Source organism: Protopterus annectens, chromosome 3.part0 (genome assembly GCF_019279795.1).
Source record: "Protopterus annectens isolate FY-2018-M chromosome 3.part0, PAN1.0, whole genome shotgun sequence".
NCBI classification, from domain to species: domain Eukaryota; kingdom Metazoa; phylum Chordata; order Ceratodontiformes; family Protopteridae; genus Protopterus; species Protopterus annectens.
In genome coordinates this window covers 1902836169-1902856170 of record NC_056731.1, presented here as the reverse complement: position 1 = coordinate 1902856170, position 20002 = coordinate 1902836169, and the positions used below count along the sequence as shown (strand labels likewise).

General features: G+C 38.0%; 1 protein-coding gene across 1 annotated transcript in view; it reads left to right on the top strand.

The window, feature by feature from the left end:
• Positions 1 to 7921: 7921 nt before the first annotated feature.
• Positions 7922 to 20002, top strand: part of LOC122797168 (carbonic anhydrase 1-like) — a 316092-nt gene continuing 304011 nt past the window's right edge. Inside the window, exons 1-2 of the mRNA XM_044065987.1 lie at positions 7922 to 8058; positions 14311 to 14511. Of these exons, the coding sequence (XP_043921922.1) occupies positions 8022 to 8058; positions 14311 to 14511 (238 nt within the window). The 5' untranslated portion in view covers positions 7922 to 8021. The remainder of the gene's footprint in view (positions 8059 to 14310; positions 14512 to 20002) is intronic.

The following is a 20002-nucleotide window of genomic DNA, read 5'->3' as shown; positions in this document are numbered from 1 at the left end:
GTTGAACCAGGGTGTTTGAATTTATAAATTCTAGGAAATATTGGGCAATTTCAGTTTCAGTTCTGTGGCCAAAATGTATATGAGTTGTGGCCTGGTAGTGCTGAGGTGCTCTCTGGAGCCTTAAACCAGGTTTCTGTTACTGCATATATATCGATTTTCTCCATACTGAGGAGTGCCTTGAGTGCGTGCATTTTGAGGTTTAGATTTCTGGCATTGAGTAGCATTACCCTCAGTTTTTTGTTACTTGTGCTATTTATGGTGGTGGGTTTGTCTTTTGAGCCTTGCCTAAAAAGGCACTATGGGGTGGCAAGAGCCTTGGCCAGTATTCAAAAGCCTAAGGGTGACAGGTGCAAGCCATCTCTAGTGAAGCAGTGTGGCTTGTCGAGCATGTCATTCCAAGTGGACAGACACTGGATCCCCTTTGAATGACACCAGAAACTTATTCAATTGTTGAAATTGAGAATTTTTTCTTTATAACGTGGTATCATTCTTGGTGAGGGCAGGAAGATACTCAAGGTCAGGGTCATACTGGCCTGGGCTACATGATCAGAGAGCTCTTCCATGTCTCTTTTCATGTAGTCCAGGGAGGTACGGCTCAGGTCATTCACAACAACATGGACAATGACAGAGTCATATTTGTACTTGTTTTGGAGTGACCTGAGTGCTTGTGTTATGTGGCAGATCCTGGCACCCAACAGGCAGCTAACAGTAACCTTCTCCTTATTCAGCCTAGTGAGTGGGACGTCAGTGTGCCTGACTATAGAGTCACCTATTACTAGTATGTTGGGCATGTTATTTTGCCTTAAGGGCTGTGATTGCATGGCATACTGGTTTTGTGAAGTATGAGTTTCATGGTTTGTGTTGGGGGGGGGTTGTTTGGATGTTTGCTTTGGAGGTCTCTGTTGGTTTTGCAGATTTTTATTTAGAGCCTCTGAGTATGTTTTCATGTATTAATGTGTGTTTTTTGCCGGTGCTGGTTTAATGGGTCTATGGGAGACTGGTGGTGTGATGCAAGTATTTCCCTTCTCCTTTTGACTGTCTGATCCAGTCTTGGGTTGAGAGAGCTTAGCCTCCAGTTTGGCTGTATAAGTGCATCTCTCGCATGTATTAGTGTTTGGTGGTAGGTGGAGAGGTTGTCTGTGTACATGAGGCAGTTGTAACATTGCCTCAAAATGCCCAGATTCACCAGTTGGACTGGAGAGTACACCTGAAACTGCCCTTTGGGTATACCTGGATAGGTAAAGAGAACTGTTTTACTGGATGGCTGGTAAGGTCAACTAGAGAGCCTTGTCCTTCTGTACAGTACAGGAGGGTCTATTGCTAGGGCTTGTAAGTGCTTGCTATAAGTTTTGAGCAAGTGCCGGGCTGAGAAATAAATGGCTTGAGTGCTTAAGTTGAACGTTTGTCTATTTCCACGGGAAAAATTGAAGAGGAGACTTTACCCATGGTGGTGGTGCTGCAGTAGTGTTGTTGCCTCTCAGTAAGACGCTGTCTGGTTCGATTCTCAGCTAGAACATCTTCTGCATGGAGACATGCGTGAATGGGCGTACCTTCATTGAAGGTTGTGCATCAGGGCTGATAACTCAGCACGTAAAAATCACCTACCAATCATTAGCAGACCGGAGTTCCACTGTGGTGACCCCTAACCAGGAAAAGCCGAATGACACAACAACTTTGTGAAGCCGGGAATAGTTTTACCCTAGCTAACCGGTGCTGTCCGGTGCGCAAAACCAGGCAAATGCAGTATTTATAGCAAGGATATGAAAGAGATAGAAATTATCCCAAATGGCCAATAAACTACTAATTTTTGGGCTGAAACCACTCCTCCAGGGAGAGATAGGCTGCTCAAAGCTCCCCTCTCTCACAGGTGAACAGAGAAACTTCCTTCTATCCAAGTAAGGTATGGGCAAACACAGAGATTTGTAACACAGCCCTGAATTCAGCGCTAACCTGAAAACTGGACTATACTAGCTTAGAAAAGTGGGAAACAAGTATATATATATATATATATATATATATATATATATATATATATATATATATTCCCCAGAAAATAAAGCAAATACAATCAAAAAAACACTTTAAATGCACAGAAAAGGATACTTATTGTTATATATCGCAGATCAGAGTTGTAATCAATGCCACTAGTAATGAAGTAGGAAGAAACACAAATACAGTAAAAGCAAATGAATAAAGTGCAATTTATATGCATATATATATATATATATATATATATATATATATATATATAAAACAATAGAAAACAAGCAAACTGATTTAAACAAGTTACCCAATTAACCAGAAAAAAAGCTCAAAACTGAGCCCTGTTCCAGCAGTCTTCAATCAGACAAGTTCTAACTGCACACTCCTGCTACTAGGATGAAGGGCAACCTTCTCCAAAAAAAGATGGCCTGGATCAGTGCTCAAGTTATACAAACAAAGCTAGATTCAGCAGGCCTGAATCTGGTCTATGCTACAGCAACAAGGCGCACCAATTTCAGAAAGAAGCAGTTCAAATAAACAGGCACAATAAGCCTATGACCAGAAATTCCCAGCTCAGAAGAGCAGAATCCAGCCTCTCCTCCCACAAGAGTGCAGACAACAAACCCTCTTAATGTAGAATAACTGACCTGAAGCCCAATTCCTTAAGACAGAACTTATACACTTTTAGAATAGTAGACACTGAGCCTTCAATCAGCAATTCCCAGCTTAGAAGGATGTAAGCTACCTGTCCTGCCACAACAGTGCAGACCACAAACCTTCTTAGTGTAAAACAGCCTGTATGAAGCCCAAGTGCTTAAACCAAAAGACTTAGAATAACAGTTACAATTTAAGAAGGCTACTACCAAGCAGTAATAAATGCAGCAGAATAAATAAAACTGAGTACTTTTAAGAAAAGCAAAATAAAGTAGGATGAAACACAAATACAGTAAAAGCAGATGAATAAAGTGCAATTTTTTAAGTGCAAGGAGAGAGGAAGGAACCTAAGTGGGTTGGCCTTCTCAAATCTTCTCTCTGTATTAAGTAGAGTGAACACTAGACTCAGAATATGATCTCACTGTGCTCGGTTAAGTGAGCAAATGAGATTAATACGGACTTACAGGAGGGGCGGGCAATTCCAGAGCCACCAACACTAATACCAACATAAGAACAGGGACGGTGGGTGGGGAACTAACTGCAGCAAGACACACAGCACACTGTTCAATGAAACACACAATTAGGAAACAGAAAAAATGAAAATACAGTACTTTTAAAACTGCAAGTTTGTACTTAACTGAAGAGTAAAATACACTACTGCAAGTTTCACTTAACTTCAGTTTCTAATGCAATGTTTGTAACCAAGCAAGTCTCTCAGAAGTTGAGCATAAAATGATTTCTCATTACTCTCATAGTCATGGTATTACCCTTAAGAACTGCAGGTAGGTGCCAATGGTATGGAAAACAAATCACATTAAAGACTGGGTCATTTATACAATGTTAATGTTGGGAAGTCTCTTAATCTTACTAATATGTATGACAGCCTAGGTAGGTAGTAGCCCCAGCAGTAAGTAATGCAAGTGACTAAGTCTGGTTGGAGTTCACAGAGGCTACACAGAATAACTTTTAGATGGCCTTAAAGAGATTCTGGGAAAGCATCTGGTGACACAAGGAAAATTTGAACATTAACCTGCCTGTTTTCAGTAAGGGTAGAAAAAAAGTTTATGTTGACTGGAAACACTGTCATGAGGTAGAAGGAAAGATATGTTGACCTCCAAAACCCAATAGATGTGCCTGTTTTGAGAAGGTAGCACCAAAAGGAACAGAAAGAATTAGGTCCAGTTTTCTAGGTGAGGTCAGTGGAGCTATCCAATGGTTCTGGTGTGTTAAGCCTGTAGGAGTTGATGAGATCCAACTAGAAATATTAAAGGCACTGGATATTGCATGAGCATTCTGGTTTTCATGCCTTTCAATGTTACATGGATGGTAGAGAGATGATCCTAGAAGAACTTCTGAGTTTAAGGCAATAGGTGGTCAATTTTTCCTGTTATCTATTAAAAAGATTTCTTTAAAAGAACACTAGTGTATTGGATGTCTGTGTTTAAAGAATGTAGGAACAGCACCTATAATACTGATATGATGGTCCCTATTTTTAAACAGGAATAGGAGAATGTGTCCTAGTTTTAGGGAGGTGCCCTTCCTTAGAATCCATGGAATAAACTAAGACAGGCTGCTGGGAAGGAGACCTCATCCGATATTCATGTATCTTTTGATTCAGGATGAACCACATAGAGTATCCTGACTATGTAATTATGGATCAACTATTATTTCCTGCACAGAGAGTGGATGGGGCTCAGGGAGAGGCTCTGCACAGTACTATCTACTGTATATATGCTTTATGGAGTTGAAGAAGGCATATAACCACATATCCTAGAAAGTTTTGTGAGTGGTGCCTCATCAGTGTGAATCCCTGACTAAGGTGTCATTCTGTGCTTATACCTGCAGAGAGTTGTATCTATATTCTCAACATTCTGGAATGCTGAGCTGCAGACTCTGCCAAAGGTGCATCTCTTTTCTCCCTTCCTGTAAATGATTTTCAAGGGCAAGATATCAAGGCACTGTTGGGGTTAGAAGATTATGCAATTCAGGAATGTAAGGGTTTCATCTTTGTCATTTGTACTCAACTTTTTCACCTTTGCTTCGAGTGGTTGCGACCTGGAGTTGCTCAGAGCCTAAAGTGAATCAGGAGGAATGAAAACTGTACCGGTTAATCAGAGTAATGTCAATTGCTCTCTTCAGGTTACAGGGTGGTGGTAGTCACCTCAAGCAAAGTTTAAATATTTCTTGGAATCTGATTTACAAATGACAGTGATGGGGACAGGGAGATTGACCAGCAGATAGCTTCAAAGGAAACAATACTCCAGGCATTGTTCCTGATTGTGGTGGTACAGTGAGAGCTCAATCATATGATTAAACTCTCTCTTTACTGGTCATTTTATGTCTCCATCACCACTTAAGGCTTACTGATGTAGGACATTTACTGAAATAATGACGTACCTTTACAACATAGCCAGAATCACTCTCTGTGGTGCAATAAGGAAATCTTCACTCTTAATGAATCTCAGAGTATAGCCTTTGCTCCTCCAAGAAGACAAAAGCCAATTAGTTGGTTTAGGCATCTAGTGAAGATGGTCCTGGAGTACTTCCTGTAGAAGGTCCGCCAGGCACAGTCCACAAAAAAGCAGCCATGCAGATCCCTGACATTCTTGAGAGAGTATATCTCTCACTTTCCCCTAGAGAAGCTTGGATCCTGCAGGACAAGCTGGGTACTGCTACTTTGGACAGATGATGTCAATTATATCCTGCTCAGCTTGCTGTCACCATGACAAGCATGTCAGAAAATAAATGGATGGCTAAAATAGTGGGCAATTAGCATATTTGAAAAAATTCTTTCGGGTGTATAGATTTAGACTTCTAGAGTTTGTGCTGCCTTTCTGAAAACATATTAGTTATTCTTTAAAAGATGCATGACAGAAAGAATGGAGTATCACACATTCAGAGGAATAAATGAACAAGTCTCTGACTGGCTCTCTTATGTGCATCATACCCATTAATGAAGAAAATGTATTGGGTGTTCACCATCTTAAGAGTAACACAAGATTACATTTGTGTATTTCTTACAAAGATGTAGCACTGTTGTCCGATGCATGCACCATCCTGACTTGGCTTTATCAGCTCTCTGTTACACCACCAATAATATATAAACGAACTTATGGTTGTTAATGGCTATGGAAGTTGCTACCGATCACTTAGCCACCCAGGAAAGATCCACATCTGAGGGCCAGAGACCTACTGTTTTCTATGCCAGAACTGTTCTTAAGTATACACCCTCTCCCCTTCACCTTTATTCCTGTGTAAACTACTCAAAATCTCATGAAAATGTGTACTATAAAATTACTTAAACCTATTCATAGCATTTTAGCTTTTCCAACCTTTCTGTAATATGATTTGTTTATCTTATCTATCTAGTAATAGTTGTGTTATACTTGTTGTAGAATTTTTGCACTCTTTTTATCATGCACAGCCATGTAATTGGGTCTATATTATAAGAATGAAAGTGCATATGTGCGACTACATAAAAGTTGACACATAATGCACGAAACCTAAAAATAGCGACCGGCCACGTAAGCAAATTTTTCCCTAGGGGAAAAAACGTATGCGGCCATTCGCTAAAAAAAATTAATTTAACATCATAGACAGTTGGGGGGCTTTGCCCCACACACCCCCCTAACTAAATATACCATCTCCGAGACTGCACTATAGGGAAGGAAAGGGCAACTCTGTGAAGCTAGCCAACCATCTCCTTGCCCAATGACATATTGATCAAATCGCTTAAATGCGATTTGATGAATGTGCGTTGCTGTTTCCATATTCGCTTAGAAGAATTTTCATGCTTCTAATATAGACCCATAACCCCCCCCCCCCAAGCATGTCTATATATATGTATGGTTTTATGTCATATTGTACATTCTACAAAACACTGGCAAGTATACATAGTCATTTGCAAAGTATGCAATAGAACATAAGCTGTCTCTCCTACTTCATAAGACTGTTCTGATTCAAAGACTCTCCTTACTACCTAGAATCATTACTGTGCACCTTTTACAGTGGGAGTCAGATCACAACATGTAAATGAAAAATTCTGTGGAAATGTTCCATTTAAATAGGCTTCCAGACATGCAGCCCATGTACGTTGGTTGTATAGTTCAGGATTCATGGATATCAGAACTGCTTAACTGCAAGGTACCATGGGGTTCCAGAGACATACACATATCCCTTCCAGTGGTGGGAATCTGAAGAGTGCATTACAGCCACTCAGCCTGCACAGACAGACAATGGAGGGAAGTTATACTGTATGTCAGAAAGTGTTGCAAATCAGTGTTTTGCTGTGTATGTGTGTATGTGTGTGTGTTTGTGTGTGTGCATGTGCCTGAGTGTGTTACAATGAGATAGTGTGACTGGATCTGTCAGTGTCTGTGAATAAATGTCCATTGTTAGTGCCACTGTGTGTATTTTGTGGGGGGGTGCAGGGTCAGTAACTGTTAGTATGTTCTTTTTGCTACCTGCACTGCATGATAGCACCTCATAGTGCCCCACTGCACACTCCTTGAGGGTGGGACCTCAAGAAAGGCATATCACCATGGATGAGGGCATGTTCACCTTACAGGCCAAAAGCTTGATACTGAGTCTAGAACTGGCACTGGGGAGATGGTTAAGGATAAATTCTCCTACCTGCCTGTAGTATGACACTGCCCCCCTACCCCCATCTACCACAGTTTCACTCCTGGAGGCTGAAGGGGAGGAAATGGGACAATTGGGTAAATGGAGAAATCACTCATAGTCAGTAGAAGATGGAAGAAAAGACAAAATTGGCATTGCAGCTATTAAAACATGCACATCAAAATCAGCTCAACAGTGCTGCTGCTGAGTAAGAAACAACTACTGCCTTTAAAGGCAAGTGTGGATGTTTCTAACTTTTCTCTAGATCATACAGTGATAAAGCATTTGCATGATAATTATATTTCACCTGTCATGATACCAATTGAAAATATTGATGAAGATGTAAAATTCAATTTAAATCCCTGAAGATTCAAACTAAAACATCTATAATAGATGTCTAAATTATATTAATAAAATAATACTCTACGATGCGATTAAAGCCAGCTGTTAAATTTCTTGGTGAAACTTTGCATGGTGTTATTCCTCAGGCTATACCCTTCTCCACCCCATATTCTAGTTCTGTCTTGAATGCATATTTGCTTTTGAAATGAAGGTAGAACAGAAAATAATCCACTCCACAATTTAAGACACATACTTTTTGCTCTTCTTACTTAACCTGCCATAAATACTTAGTTACGTATATTGCCAAAGGGCTGAAGTTCCTGGTAAAAGCTGCACGGAAATTAATAGAGAGAAAACCTACTCCACCACATTAGTCAGTGAACACTATAGAGACATACAAGGAGCAGTGAAGGTACAGAGAGATGGCAGCTCACTCCTGGGGATACAGTGATCACAATGGTAAGGCTTGAAAAACAAAATTATAGCATTTCATGTTTAGCTTTTAAGTTGAGCATTTTTTTTTTATTTTTTTTTTATGGACCTTGCAATGTATTAAATAACTAAAGCCAAAAAAACATTTTAGTGTATATTTTTAAGGTCAGAAAACAATACAGGTATGTATTTGTATTCTGATCTGCTTGACATTTTTCTGAGGCATGAAAAATCTTACAAATCAGTAAGTTTCACAAGAGCTTGCCTAGTATATAGAACAGCTAATGTGAACACAACTTGTTTTGTTTGTTTAAAGGTCAGAAAATAGTGTAGACGCATATTTGTATTGAGTTGATTATGGTCATTCATCTGTGAGGTATAGAAAATCTTACAAATGCCATTTTAATCAGAGGCTTGCATCTCTTAGTACTGTGATAAAACAAAATTATCTTTCTTAGAGTAATATGTATACCATTTGGTGTTGCTGTAAAGCCTAGAAATGAGTGAAGTATGGATATGTCTAGCATATTTAACAGACCTATATGTTATGTCTCCAAATTCAAGATACATACTGACTGATCTAGAACAAGTAATTTAACCCCAAATAATTCCACAAAAAGAGCTCAACAAAATATTTTTAAAAACATTTTTAAAATCTTTTTAATTCAATTGTACTGTTTTTTTACACTATGTCATAGGGAATATACATTAGGAACAAGTAACTTGCAATAGAATATGTATTCACATTTTTTAGTTCATTTCTGTTTTAATGGCTACTGGTTTTTGAAGTTCAGTTTTAAGGCTGTAACAATTAGTAAGTTAATTAATTAATTAACTCATTAGTTTGACTAGTAGTATGGGAGGTAGATTCTGATGAAATCCCTTCTGGGATGAAAGCGCTCAATCAGTTGGTTTTGTGAAGAGAATTTGCTCAATCAGTTGGTTTTGTGAAGAGAATTTGCTATTCAAATAAAGGAACTGTTTGATGTTTCCAGCTTCTGCAGTGTGTCTTTGTGGAAGTAATTTAACCCGCTAGGTTTACATTTCTCAAAAGAAAAAAAAAAACACCTAAATTAAATGAAGTATCAAATAATATTTGAAATGCACACACTGGTTGGCCTGCTGATACACAGGAGGTGTTCCCATATGCATTGTTGTGCAGTCAGTTAGAAGCCAGAAGGCAGGGTTCAAGGGATACATGTGTGTGTATATATATATATATATATATATATATATGAGATCTTCTATTGGGAGTTTTTTTTTTTTTTGCCTGACTGTAGTCCTCAGCAGATGCAGAGGATTTAACTTAGGAAGATAAAAATAAATGTGTGGTGACGTAGAAATAAGTATAGGCATCTGCAGCACTGGAAGCACACATGGAAGTGTGCGTGCACGTATAGTGTCAACATTATTGCACAAAAGACAAGAAGGTGGAATTAAGGGCTGATCTAGTCATAAAGAAAGCCTTCTACAGCTAACATAGTGCTGTACCAAGCTAGGCCTAGCTCATCTCTGCACACATCCTCCTATCTTCTTCCCTAGAGTGTCACATTGTATTCTAGAAGAAAGATGGTCAGTCACAGGTTGGGAGGCATGGCCGTAGAGATAGAAAAAGAGCACCAGGGTATAGCTCATGGCAGGCAGTGAGGGTGGCTGGCCAAAAACATTTAAAAAATGAAGGAAAGGTATCTTAAAATGATGCAAGAAGTGTATAAAGAACTTGTGATAATAAGTGTAGGGATTTGTTTATTTATTTATTTATTGTTTATTTGTTTACTGGGAAAGTCCACTGGGTCTAAAAGAGCCCATTTTCAGTGGCGGCCCAGGGAGAAAAACTGCAACAAGAACATAGATACAGAAAAAATGTAACATTAATTGGTGCAGAAGTAGAAACAGTGTTACAGATAGTAAATACAGTAACATATACAGAATATATACATAAAAGCAGGAATCTAGTTTGTTTTATTACAGTAATATATAAAGAAAATATACATTAAACCAGAATTCAATTAATTTAATCAGAGCGGTATCAACAGAGATATATTAATCAGTATTATTGTACCAGTATCAACAAGCGAAGATAAAATAAAAAATAAATATGGAGAAAGTATCATCAGTCACTAGTAACAAAAGGCATAGAAGTTTAGTAATCATATAAGGAGAGTGAAGAGCTTAGGATATAGAGCAGGAACATAGCCAGGAAGAGTTGAGATGATTTTTCAGTATTTGTTTGAAGGTGGAGGTGCTGCCTGTGTTTCTTATAGAAAGTGGAAGTGAGTTCCATAGTTTGGCGATGGTGAAGGAATAGAGGAGTTGACCAGCAGGTAAGGTGGGCTTATCTACTTTTAGAAGTAGATGATTTTCAGATCTTAGGTGCCTGCTGGGATGGTATTTTGCAAGTAGAGTTGAGAGAGCAGGACAGTCTGTGGGTCTGTAGATTATTTTGTGCACTGTAGTTAGTTGGGTAAATGAGAGATGGTTGGGGAGTTCCAGCCACACAATTGTTTCAGTGTCTTACAGAGGTGGGATGAGCATTTGTCCTTGGTAGTAAATTTTGCTATTCTGTTGTAACACATATCAAGTTTGGATTTTGTAGAACTTTGGATATTAGTGAGGAGAGGGGCACCATAAAGGAGAGAGTGTAATAAAAATGTAGTTGCAAGGGTTTGTCTAGTAGAGAGACCAAGACAGTGTTGATGCCTGTAGAGCATACCAAGCTTTTGGTGTGTTTTTTTATGTTATTGTTTATGTGTAGGTCAAAGTTAAGGTTTTCATCTATAATAATGCCTAGTAATTTAGTGTGTGGGACAACTTCTATAGTGGTATTGTCTTGGGCTTGTATAGTGAAGAGGTTTTTTATCAAGTGGAGTGGTTTTTCTAGGGGTAAAAATTACTAGTTTAGTTTTTTTTTTTGGATTTAGGCCAAGATGATTGTTAAACATCCACGATTCAGTAGAGGTGAGGGCATTCTGGGTAATTTGCTGGAGTTTAGAGCTGGAATTTGCAGTGCATATTATTGTAGAGTCATCAGCATACTGGACTACTGAGCATTGTGGAAGAGTGAACTGTATGCTGTTAATAAAGATGCTAAATAAGAGAGGACCAAGTATGGAGCCTTGGGGTACCCCTGTGGAAGTAGTGAGGAAGGGAGAGTAAGATTGTTGCCATTTGGTGGATTGCTGCCTATTGGGAGAGATAGCTTTTGAACCATTGTAGGGTAGGGGGAGAAATGTGGAGGGTGGATAGTTTAGAGAGGAAGATAGTTTGGGAAATGGTATCAAAAGCTTTGGAGAGGTCAAGGAAAAGTGAAGCAATTATTTTACCAGAATCCCGTGCCCAGTTCACTGTAACAAGGAAGTTTGTACAGTGTGAAAGAGTGAAAGAGAAAAAAGAATGAACACATTAAAGGGAATGGTAAATTGATCTGTCATTCCTTAAAAAAAGAAAGAATTAGAGGGAGAGTAAAAGTGCATAAGAGAGAAAGAAATGAGCAGAGACTACATAATGAAGTATGAAAACAGACATATTTATAATGACGTTTGAAAAGAGACCTGTTTAAGAGGAATAGGAATTTATATTGTATTAAGAAGAGGTTCATAAACTGGTACTAGGCATGTAATCCAGTAGACCATTAATGCGCCTAGTCCAAATTCCCAATTGTCTGGTTAAGTGACTTGTTCAAGGTCTCACAGTAAACAAATGAAGGCTGGAGGAATCAAACCCTGCATCACAGGGACTACCTCATTCACAGTTCATATCCTTAACTCTCTGTGCCAGCTGTCAGACTATGCCACTATACCTATATTGAATGGTTTAGGTCTACCAGATTTGAAGGAGTACTTTAGAGCTATGTAGTTAAGGTTTATATAGTCAGCGTTAGTGGCACAACAGGTGGCACACTTGCCATTGATGCAGAAGGCCGTGGGCTCTGTTTCTATATCAGGTAGATCAGTGATTAACCCTGCAGTGCTGCACTCCTGAATGTGTCAACCTTTGGATGAGATGTTAAACTGGGGTCCAAGCTGCTTAACTTGGTGATAGCTCAGGTGGACTTAAAAGATCTATAGCACCTATCAAAAAGAGTAGGGAAAGTTTCCAGATGTCCTGACCAAATTCCCTTAGTAGTATAAATACTCCTTGGGTCTTTTGTGAAAAGAATCTACTAGTTGAGTGGGACTTACCTGGTCAACAAATGATTGATAAATAGATAACCCAATCAGAAGTTTAAAAATCAACATGGAAAGGCATGATGGTGAAAAGGGGAGGAGTCAAGACAAGTACAAAGTAGGCTTTTTGATGCAGGCCCTTAAGGAGAATAACTACCATACATAATATGCTACTGTTTAAAGTAGCAGAAACTATTCTAAAAACTAAGCCAACGATAAAATGGAAAAGGGTGATTATACCAGTAAGAATGTGTACAAGTAGGAGCAGAGAAATAGACAAGAGGGTCTGGAATTTATTGGAGAAAATTAGAAAGGAAAGCAAAGTAATGAGAGAAAATAGCTATGGAGGGAAAGGTAACAGAGTGAGATGAAGGAAAGTGGAAGTTTGATCTGCAGGTTACAGACTGCCATTCCTACAAGAGATGGATATCAGAGAATGTTGTTGTTCTTCTTTCGGCTTTTCCCGGTTAGGGGTCGCCACAGCGGAACTCCAGTACGCTAATGATTGGCAGTATATTTTTACGTTGCCAAGGTGCCAGCCCAATACCCAACCTTCTATGAAGGCACGCCCATTTACGCATGTCTTTCAAATGCCACTCAACCGCAGGGAGGGCATGCAGACATCAGAGAATAAACAAAGAGAAAGGGATAGGGGATTACTAACTAAAAGGCATTTCTGGTAAAGGTTTAAGTTAACTGTAGAAAATAAGATGTTATTAAACAGAGATAATTAGTAGGATATATAAGTGTTGCATTATAACTACAGGAATTAATCAGAGGAGATGAGAAAAGATTGGAAAGAGAGACTAGAAAGGCAATATACAAAGAAAATGTGGCAAAATATCTTTATTGCTCCAAAGTATACAAAGTGTAGGTATATGACTTTTGCATGGAAGTGTTTGCCTAGGTGTTTTTATACCCCAAGCAGCCTTCAGAGAATTTTTCTTCAGGTAGATAACAATCGTGGGTATGATGGGAAATAGAGAGGTAATTGGGAGCATGTTTTGTTTGAATGTATCAAGTTGGCAGATTTAAAAAATTCCCTAGAGTACTTTGTCAGAAAATTTGGGGAAATAAATTATTGCAACTAAGTAAATAATAATTTTGTGCTGGGATACAGGATCTGAACTATCTTAACATAATAAAATGGTGTTACATTTAATGCTATTGGGTGTCAAAAAGTAATTACTAAAATTTAAATCCAAATCTAAACCATCTGTAACTCAAGTTTTACATACTGTAAAGGAGATAAAAAAGAACTGGTGATGGGATCTTTAGAAAATTGAAAGAGCAAATTAAATACAAGTAAGTCAAATTTGTAGGAACAATATATGCAGACTAATATTCAGGAGGAGGAATGAAAACTAAGGGAAGGCAGAACTTGAGTAATTTATGTAATTTTGGAGTGCATTATCAGAATCAGGTGAAAATGTTTATAATGGTTTGTTTTCTTTTCTATAACTGTATGTATGCCCAGGTCACTGTTAGCACTGTGTGATTATAATAAACGTGTTTAAAAATGTGGTGTTTATCTGAAAACTACTGACAGTAGATGTAGGCAAGGCAAAATGTGGATTTGCTATGCTAAAGATACAGACAATGTGGATTATTAAGCTTTGTGGTTGAATATTTGGCTAACTGCACTGAAGGGCTACTTTAAGCCTAACTAGTAACCCACCCGAGGTCAGAATAAAACCTTGCACCTTATGTCAGTAAAGGTGAAGACATTAACTACTATGCCAGATCCACCCCATATAGTAGAGTGACAAACATGAGTTAAAGAGATCACTTGTGGTTGTGGATTACAAAGACATACTGTGCAGAAGGTTCATGAAGACCAACTTAAGTAACAGGTGTTCTAAACAACACTGATCTTTTGGTAAAAGCTATAAGAGTATATGATGCCATTGAATGCCTTGCCTACATAAATTAATGCAATCCCTTACATGACTTGTAGCTTTATCTTGCATATTTTTCAACAAAATGAATGTTATGCAAGTGCAAATTGAAGCACATATGCCTACACATAACTGTCAATTCCCAAAGTAGTATATATACCATTTATGTGCTTAGCAATATAACTTATGAATAATTTCTTTTTAATTTTATATAGGACCCCATCACTGGAAGGAACATTACCCACTAGCAGCATTTGGAACTCGTCAGTCACCTATTAACATCAAGACAAATTTAGAAGTGTATGACGAAACACTGAGACCACTTGTCATCTCATATGACCCAACATCCTCAAAGATTATAAGGAACATTGGGCATGCCTTTAATGTTGTATATGATGATTCCAGCAATAAATCAGGTTTGTGCCATCTTTTTATAATATGTTTTATGAGTTTGGTAAAACAGAGCACTTAAGTATAAATCATGCTGCAGTTTATCTGTAAAATCAGAGCAAGTGGAGAATAGCCAAGAGGTTAAAGTACTAGTCATCACAAAGGCGAAAGAAGAACTGAATCTGAACCACACAGCTACTACATTCCCAGTGCCTGTGGCACTTACACAATGGAGGTGCAAACTGTTCACTTGCGCTAAATGCTCATGAACTGTAAATAGGTTCATAAGTGTGCACTAGGCTAATGGTCCTGTAGCCTTTACAAGCCTGGCTCAAAGAAATTGCCCAGGCACCATGCCACCTGATGTTAGTTCACAGTGCCCATATCCAGTAGGGCAACTGGAATGATCCATATGTTATTGCCTGAAAAGCCATGAGTATCCAGTTATATCATGGTATGTTTTCTCCTGCATGCATTAACATTCATCACTGATCCTCAAATCATGAAACAGTACACCTCTGTTGATCCAGTGAACCATCTCCCTATCAAAAGTACCTCCCCAGCCTCCCAAATGCCTTATTTGCAGTATTTCTATTGATCCATTGGGCATACCCCCTTTCAAAAATCCCCAGATATGCAAATTAAATATTTATAGATGACCCTTTAGATCATTCCCACTACTCACAATGTCAGTCTGTTGACAGCCCCTCCCAATTGAGTTAACCAACAAGTGGATTCTGAATGAAAGTGCATAGCTTAAACATTAGTTGTTGACTGGACCTAGGGAGGAGGCCCATGCAATTATTGTTCTTTAAACAGGACCATAGTAGAAACAGCAGATATCAAGGTAGAATATCTGAGAGTGTAAGTCTTTTGTATCATGAATACATTAAGGAGTTCCATGTCATGAATATATTATGGAGTTCCATGTTCCAGGGAATTTAGAACAGTAATATGATTTACTTTAACAGCAGCAGTAGAAAATATTACTTCTAACAATGTTACATTGCACCATCATGGATTAAAGTGAAAAATGTTATATTTAGATTGCCCTTGTGGACCATCATCATCTCAAATTGCATGGTCATGAGGAAAGGGGACACAGCCCAGGATTACAACAATCAGATTTTGGCCACATTGTTGAGTAAGTGGTATAATAAGATACCTCTACTCACATGAAGACTGGCTCAGAAAGAGTTTGTATGGAGCAGATGTTCATTTTGCATTTGGATTTAACTACTGTCACACATGTTTCAGAGTACTGCAGGCTAGAACACGCTGCTTTTGGAATTGTTACCACAGTCACTGTTAACAAATACAGGGATCTTAGATGGCTGCATGGTTACAACCAGGTTTGTTAAATATATCCATGAATGTTGTATACAAATAAGGTACAGACTGCTACAGTCCTCGTACAAAAATAATGTAGTCTGTCAGCCCTAGGGAAGTGGTATTTATTATTTCTATTCATCTTACCCCGTGATTCTACCTAGGATATACAGTCTACCTGTCCACCTGTACATGGTTCAGCTCAAGTCAACTTTTGTAGTCAAAAGTCTTTAAGTGATATAGAGCAACAGAATAAGATATAAAAAAGGAGTACATTGTATCAAAATGTTGACTAACATTTATCTCAGAACTTTTTTATAAGCAATATCTACTCATTCATTCACAGTTAAAAGTTATGTTATAATACAATATGTAACATTATATACCAAGCACACAATAAGATTGACAAAGTTCCCCAAAAGGGACATACTAGAAGAGACCATGCAGGGGAATCAAAGTTGCCTCCGCAGAACATTGAGCAGTTTGTTTTCTGCCTATTTAAACTTGTGCCAGAATAACTGTATGTTTAGTTTTGTCTTCAGTAACCAGTTAATTAAGAGACTTGTTTAAATCTTCCCTGTACAGAAGTGGTTATTAATGGAAATTATATCTACATCTGATGAATGAAATTAATTAATACTTTCTTAATTATCCATAAATTACCAGTAGAAAATGTGCATGCAAAAACACCAGCCTTATATTGTGTTAGTCATACAGGCCAACATTTAATGCCACCGGGTTTTTTTCCGAACTATTTCACCTTCTGTGGCTGCCAACACTCCTACTAAAGCAGAGACCTAGAGTGGTGTGAGAATGGGTATGTGCTTATTCACCCTTAGTGTGGCTAAATGGAGAGCTCAGCATGGGAGATAATTTTGCTGGCATTAGGCTAGTTACCATCTCCCCGTCCTCTAAGAAGAGGAGTTGTTATACTGACATTTTTCTGCAGCCATCATCCTGGGTTAGACAAACTGCCATTAACTAGACTTTATCACCATTCCCTATTTGGCTTCTCCTGCTCAAAAGCTGATCATCAAATCCAATTACATTTAGATGCAGTTAGAATTATATCCCTCTGTGCCATAGATCTGGTTTGCTGTTGCTAGAGTTTACATGTCTGAACAAAAGTATTTCCAGCTGTGACCTTATATCAAAAAAGTATTCCGCAATGTTTGTTTTAAAACCACTGGTATGTTTGCCTTAGCTGTACAGCATATCACCAACTAACCAGGACCCTTACCATATGCATACCACCTCCCCAAGAACTTCTCCATCCTCTGATTGTCTGTTGGATATAAAGCGCCACTGCACTACCATGAACCTATTATTCATACAGATGTTGTACCCCACCCCTTCCAAACCCAAATCACAAACATTGCTCATGCACGTTTCAGTGACTTCTGTAACATGTGGTCATCATATTTAACTGCAATATCATCTGATTACTTTGGCTAACTGATTTTTCTGCAATAATACCAGTTTCATAGTCTTGTTCTATCCACACATCCACCAACAGCAATATAAACCATCTTAAAATAATCTGACAGTTTCAAACAAAAGGCTGGCTTGCCCTGCAAATCCAGTCCTGTCTCAGTGCGTCAGCTGGACACACCCTTTGGGGTGATGAGCCCCTTCTTCCCTTCAACATTTTCATGCAAACAGTCCTTGGTATATAGCTTAACACCTCATTAGATTTCCACCTCCCAAACTCCCAAAACCCGAAGCAATTCAATACCTCACATCTGAATCAGATATTATATATATATATATATATATATATATATATATATATATATATATATACATGTTCTGGTTATTTATCCTAATTCTTAGAAATGCAAAGAGCAAGTACTACTTCTAAAGAAATCAACATTTCTAAATGTGTAAGAATTTTAAAGTGTAAAAGCAGTGCCTTAGTGTGACGCAGAAATTAGATGATTTATTTCTGGAAAACATACTAATACATTTAATAAATCACTCAAAATAATTTCATTTTCAAAAGTCAAAACTTCTAGTCAGTTCCCAAGGCACAGCCTTTCAAACATGCAATAATAAAGTAAAAAATATATAAAATATTTATAAAAAATAAAATAAAAAATAAAGTTAAGATTTTATAACTTGAAAAGTTGTGGAAACACCCAATCTGTCATACTGCTTTAAAAAAAAGCCTTCTGAGAAGTTTCAAGTATTCATTTCTAGACACTGTAAGAAACCTCCTCTTGCAGAAAAGATGTTTATGAGACATAGATCCAGGGTGGAGTTAACATTCAGAAGTTTAATGATGAAACAGCATAGTTCAGAACTAAAATAACTTTGTACAATCTATTTTTCATTACTTCTGCGACTTGTCAAGTAATGCATATCACATTCCCAGATCTGAATAATTCATATGTCTGTATGCATGCCTTTTGTGTGTGTGCATGCAGATATGTCTGTGTATGTATACATGTGCCTTTGTATGTCTACATGAGTGTGTGTGTGTGTGTGAATTTGCGTGCATATGTATATATCACGTGCATGCATGTGAGAATTTATGTGCATATGTGCCCATCAAGCGTGCACGTGTGTGTGTGTGTGTGTGTGTGTGTGTGTGTGTGTGTGCACTCGCATATGTCTGAGTGTCTTCATGTGTGCATGCACACTTTTGTATGTGTATCTTGTGTGTATGTGATCTTATGTCAGAAATGACTGCAAATATTTGTCAAAGAAGGCAAAAATCGAACTTTATAAGAAATGGAAAAATGTTCTACTAGAAAACTCGAGGGATTTTGGGAAGCTTTAAACAACCTGTCTTGATGATCAACATCTAATAATCCTAAGTTAATGATGATGAAAATTCAATTGACATCTAACATAAAATTAATGGTAGAGGCATTTGCAAAAGACTTTTCATCATATTTCAGGGAGCCTAGCATTAATGAGTCTTCTCTTAATGATTCTGACACCTCTGCTCAGGTATTAGTTGCTTTTACACTGACCTTCAGTTAAAAGTAGCTCCTTAGAAAAGGCTGTCATGGCTCACTGTCAAGACCACAATGAATCCTATACTTTCTCCTGTACTTTCTCTAGTCATCGTCAGAGATTATGAGAAAGACACAGCACTAAGAGTTGCTAATTCTTACTGATGCATTCTGTCATGCAGTGAACACATTGAGCCTTATCAGGGACAGATGCAGTGACCTCTCTGAAGTAGTTGACTTTGTAGACCATCCTTTACTGATTAAAGAACTCTCATTAAATGGTTTTAAGGCCACCTCATTAAACTGGCTCTTTGATTATTTACCTGTATAACAGATGCATCACAAGTGTCTCCCCTCACTGAATGTACTGTCTCTCCACGCCATGCTGTCATGCATTCCTAAGGCTTCATCCTTGAGCCATTTCTGTTTGCCATCTTCATTAATGGTATCATGATGTTGTAAAGAACAAGAAATATTGTCATTTATGAAAATCAGATTGTGATCTGGAAGTTAAAAAATTCACCTGAAACTATCCACACCTCAATCAATTCTATCTGCTATGTCAGGCATGTGAACAGAACAGATTCAAAGCTAATCTGTATAAAGGCATTGCAATGGTTTTCAGAATTCATAAGCACTTGCTTATGTAATAACAACTGGAACCTCACCAAACCAGATGGTGGTTATCTGAATGCAGTGAAATCTATAACATATGTGGGAAGTGGCTTTACATCTACAATGTTAGGAATCTGCATCCATTCTCTGTGTCTGCAATATTAACAACCTTCTAACCAAACAGGATAAGCTTTGATTTGGGAAAAGTGTACTTCATGCTATGACTGACTACTCCGGCATGCTTGAATTCTCCACCATTCTTGAATACTCCCTTCCCATCATACCTGTCAACCTGCAAACACTGAAAATGTGTACAAAAGCTCTTATAAAGTAGGTGCATCGGGTCAAAAGTCTGAATACCTAATTAGCATATAATTCAAATACCAAATAGCACATAACTCTTCCAATTTTAAGTAGGATTGTGGGATATTACTCAGAATCACAAGTTTAAAAAACTGTGAATGTTAAAAATATAAGCATATTATGAAGAACAGAGTGTAAATTTTGCATGTTTAATAAAAGATACTGCAAAAATCTTCCTCACAAAGTCATTTATTGTTTCTTATGAAAAAAGGACATATAAAATGTGGGTCCTTTTCTTTAAATTATTGGT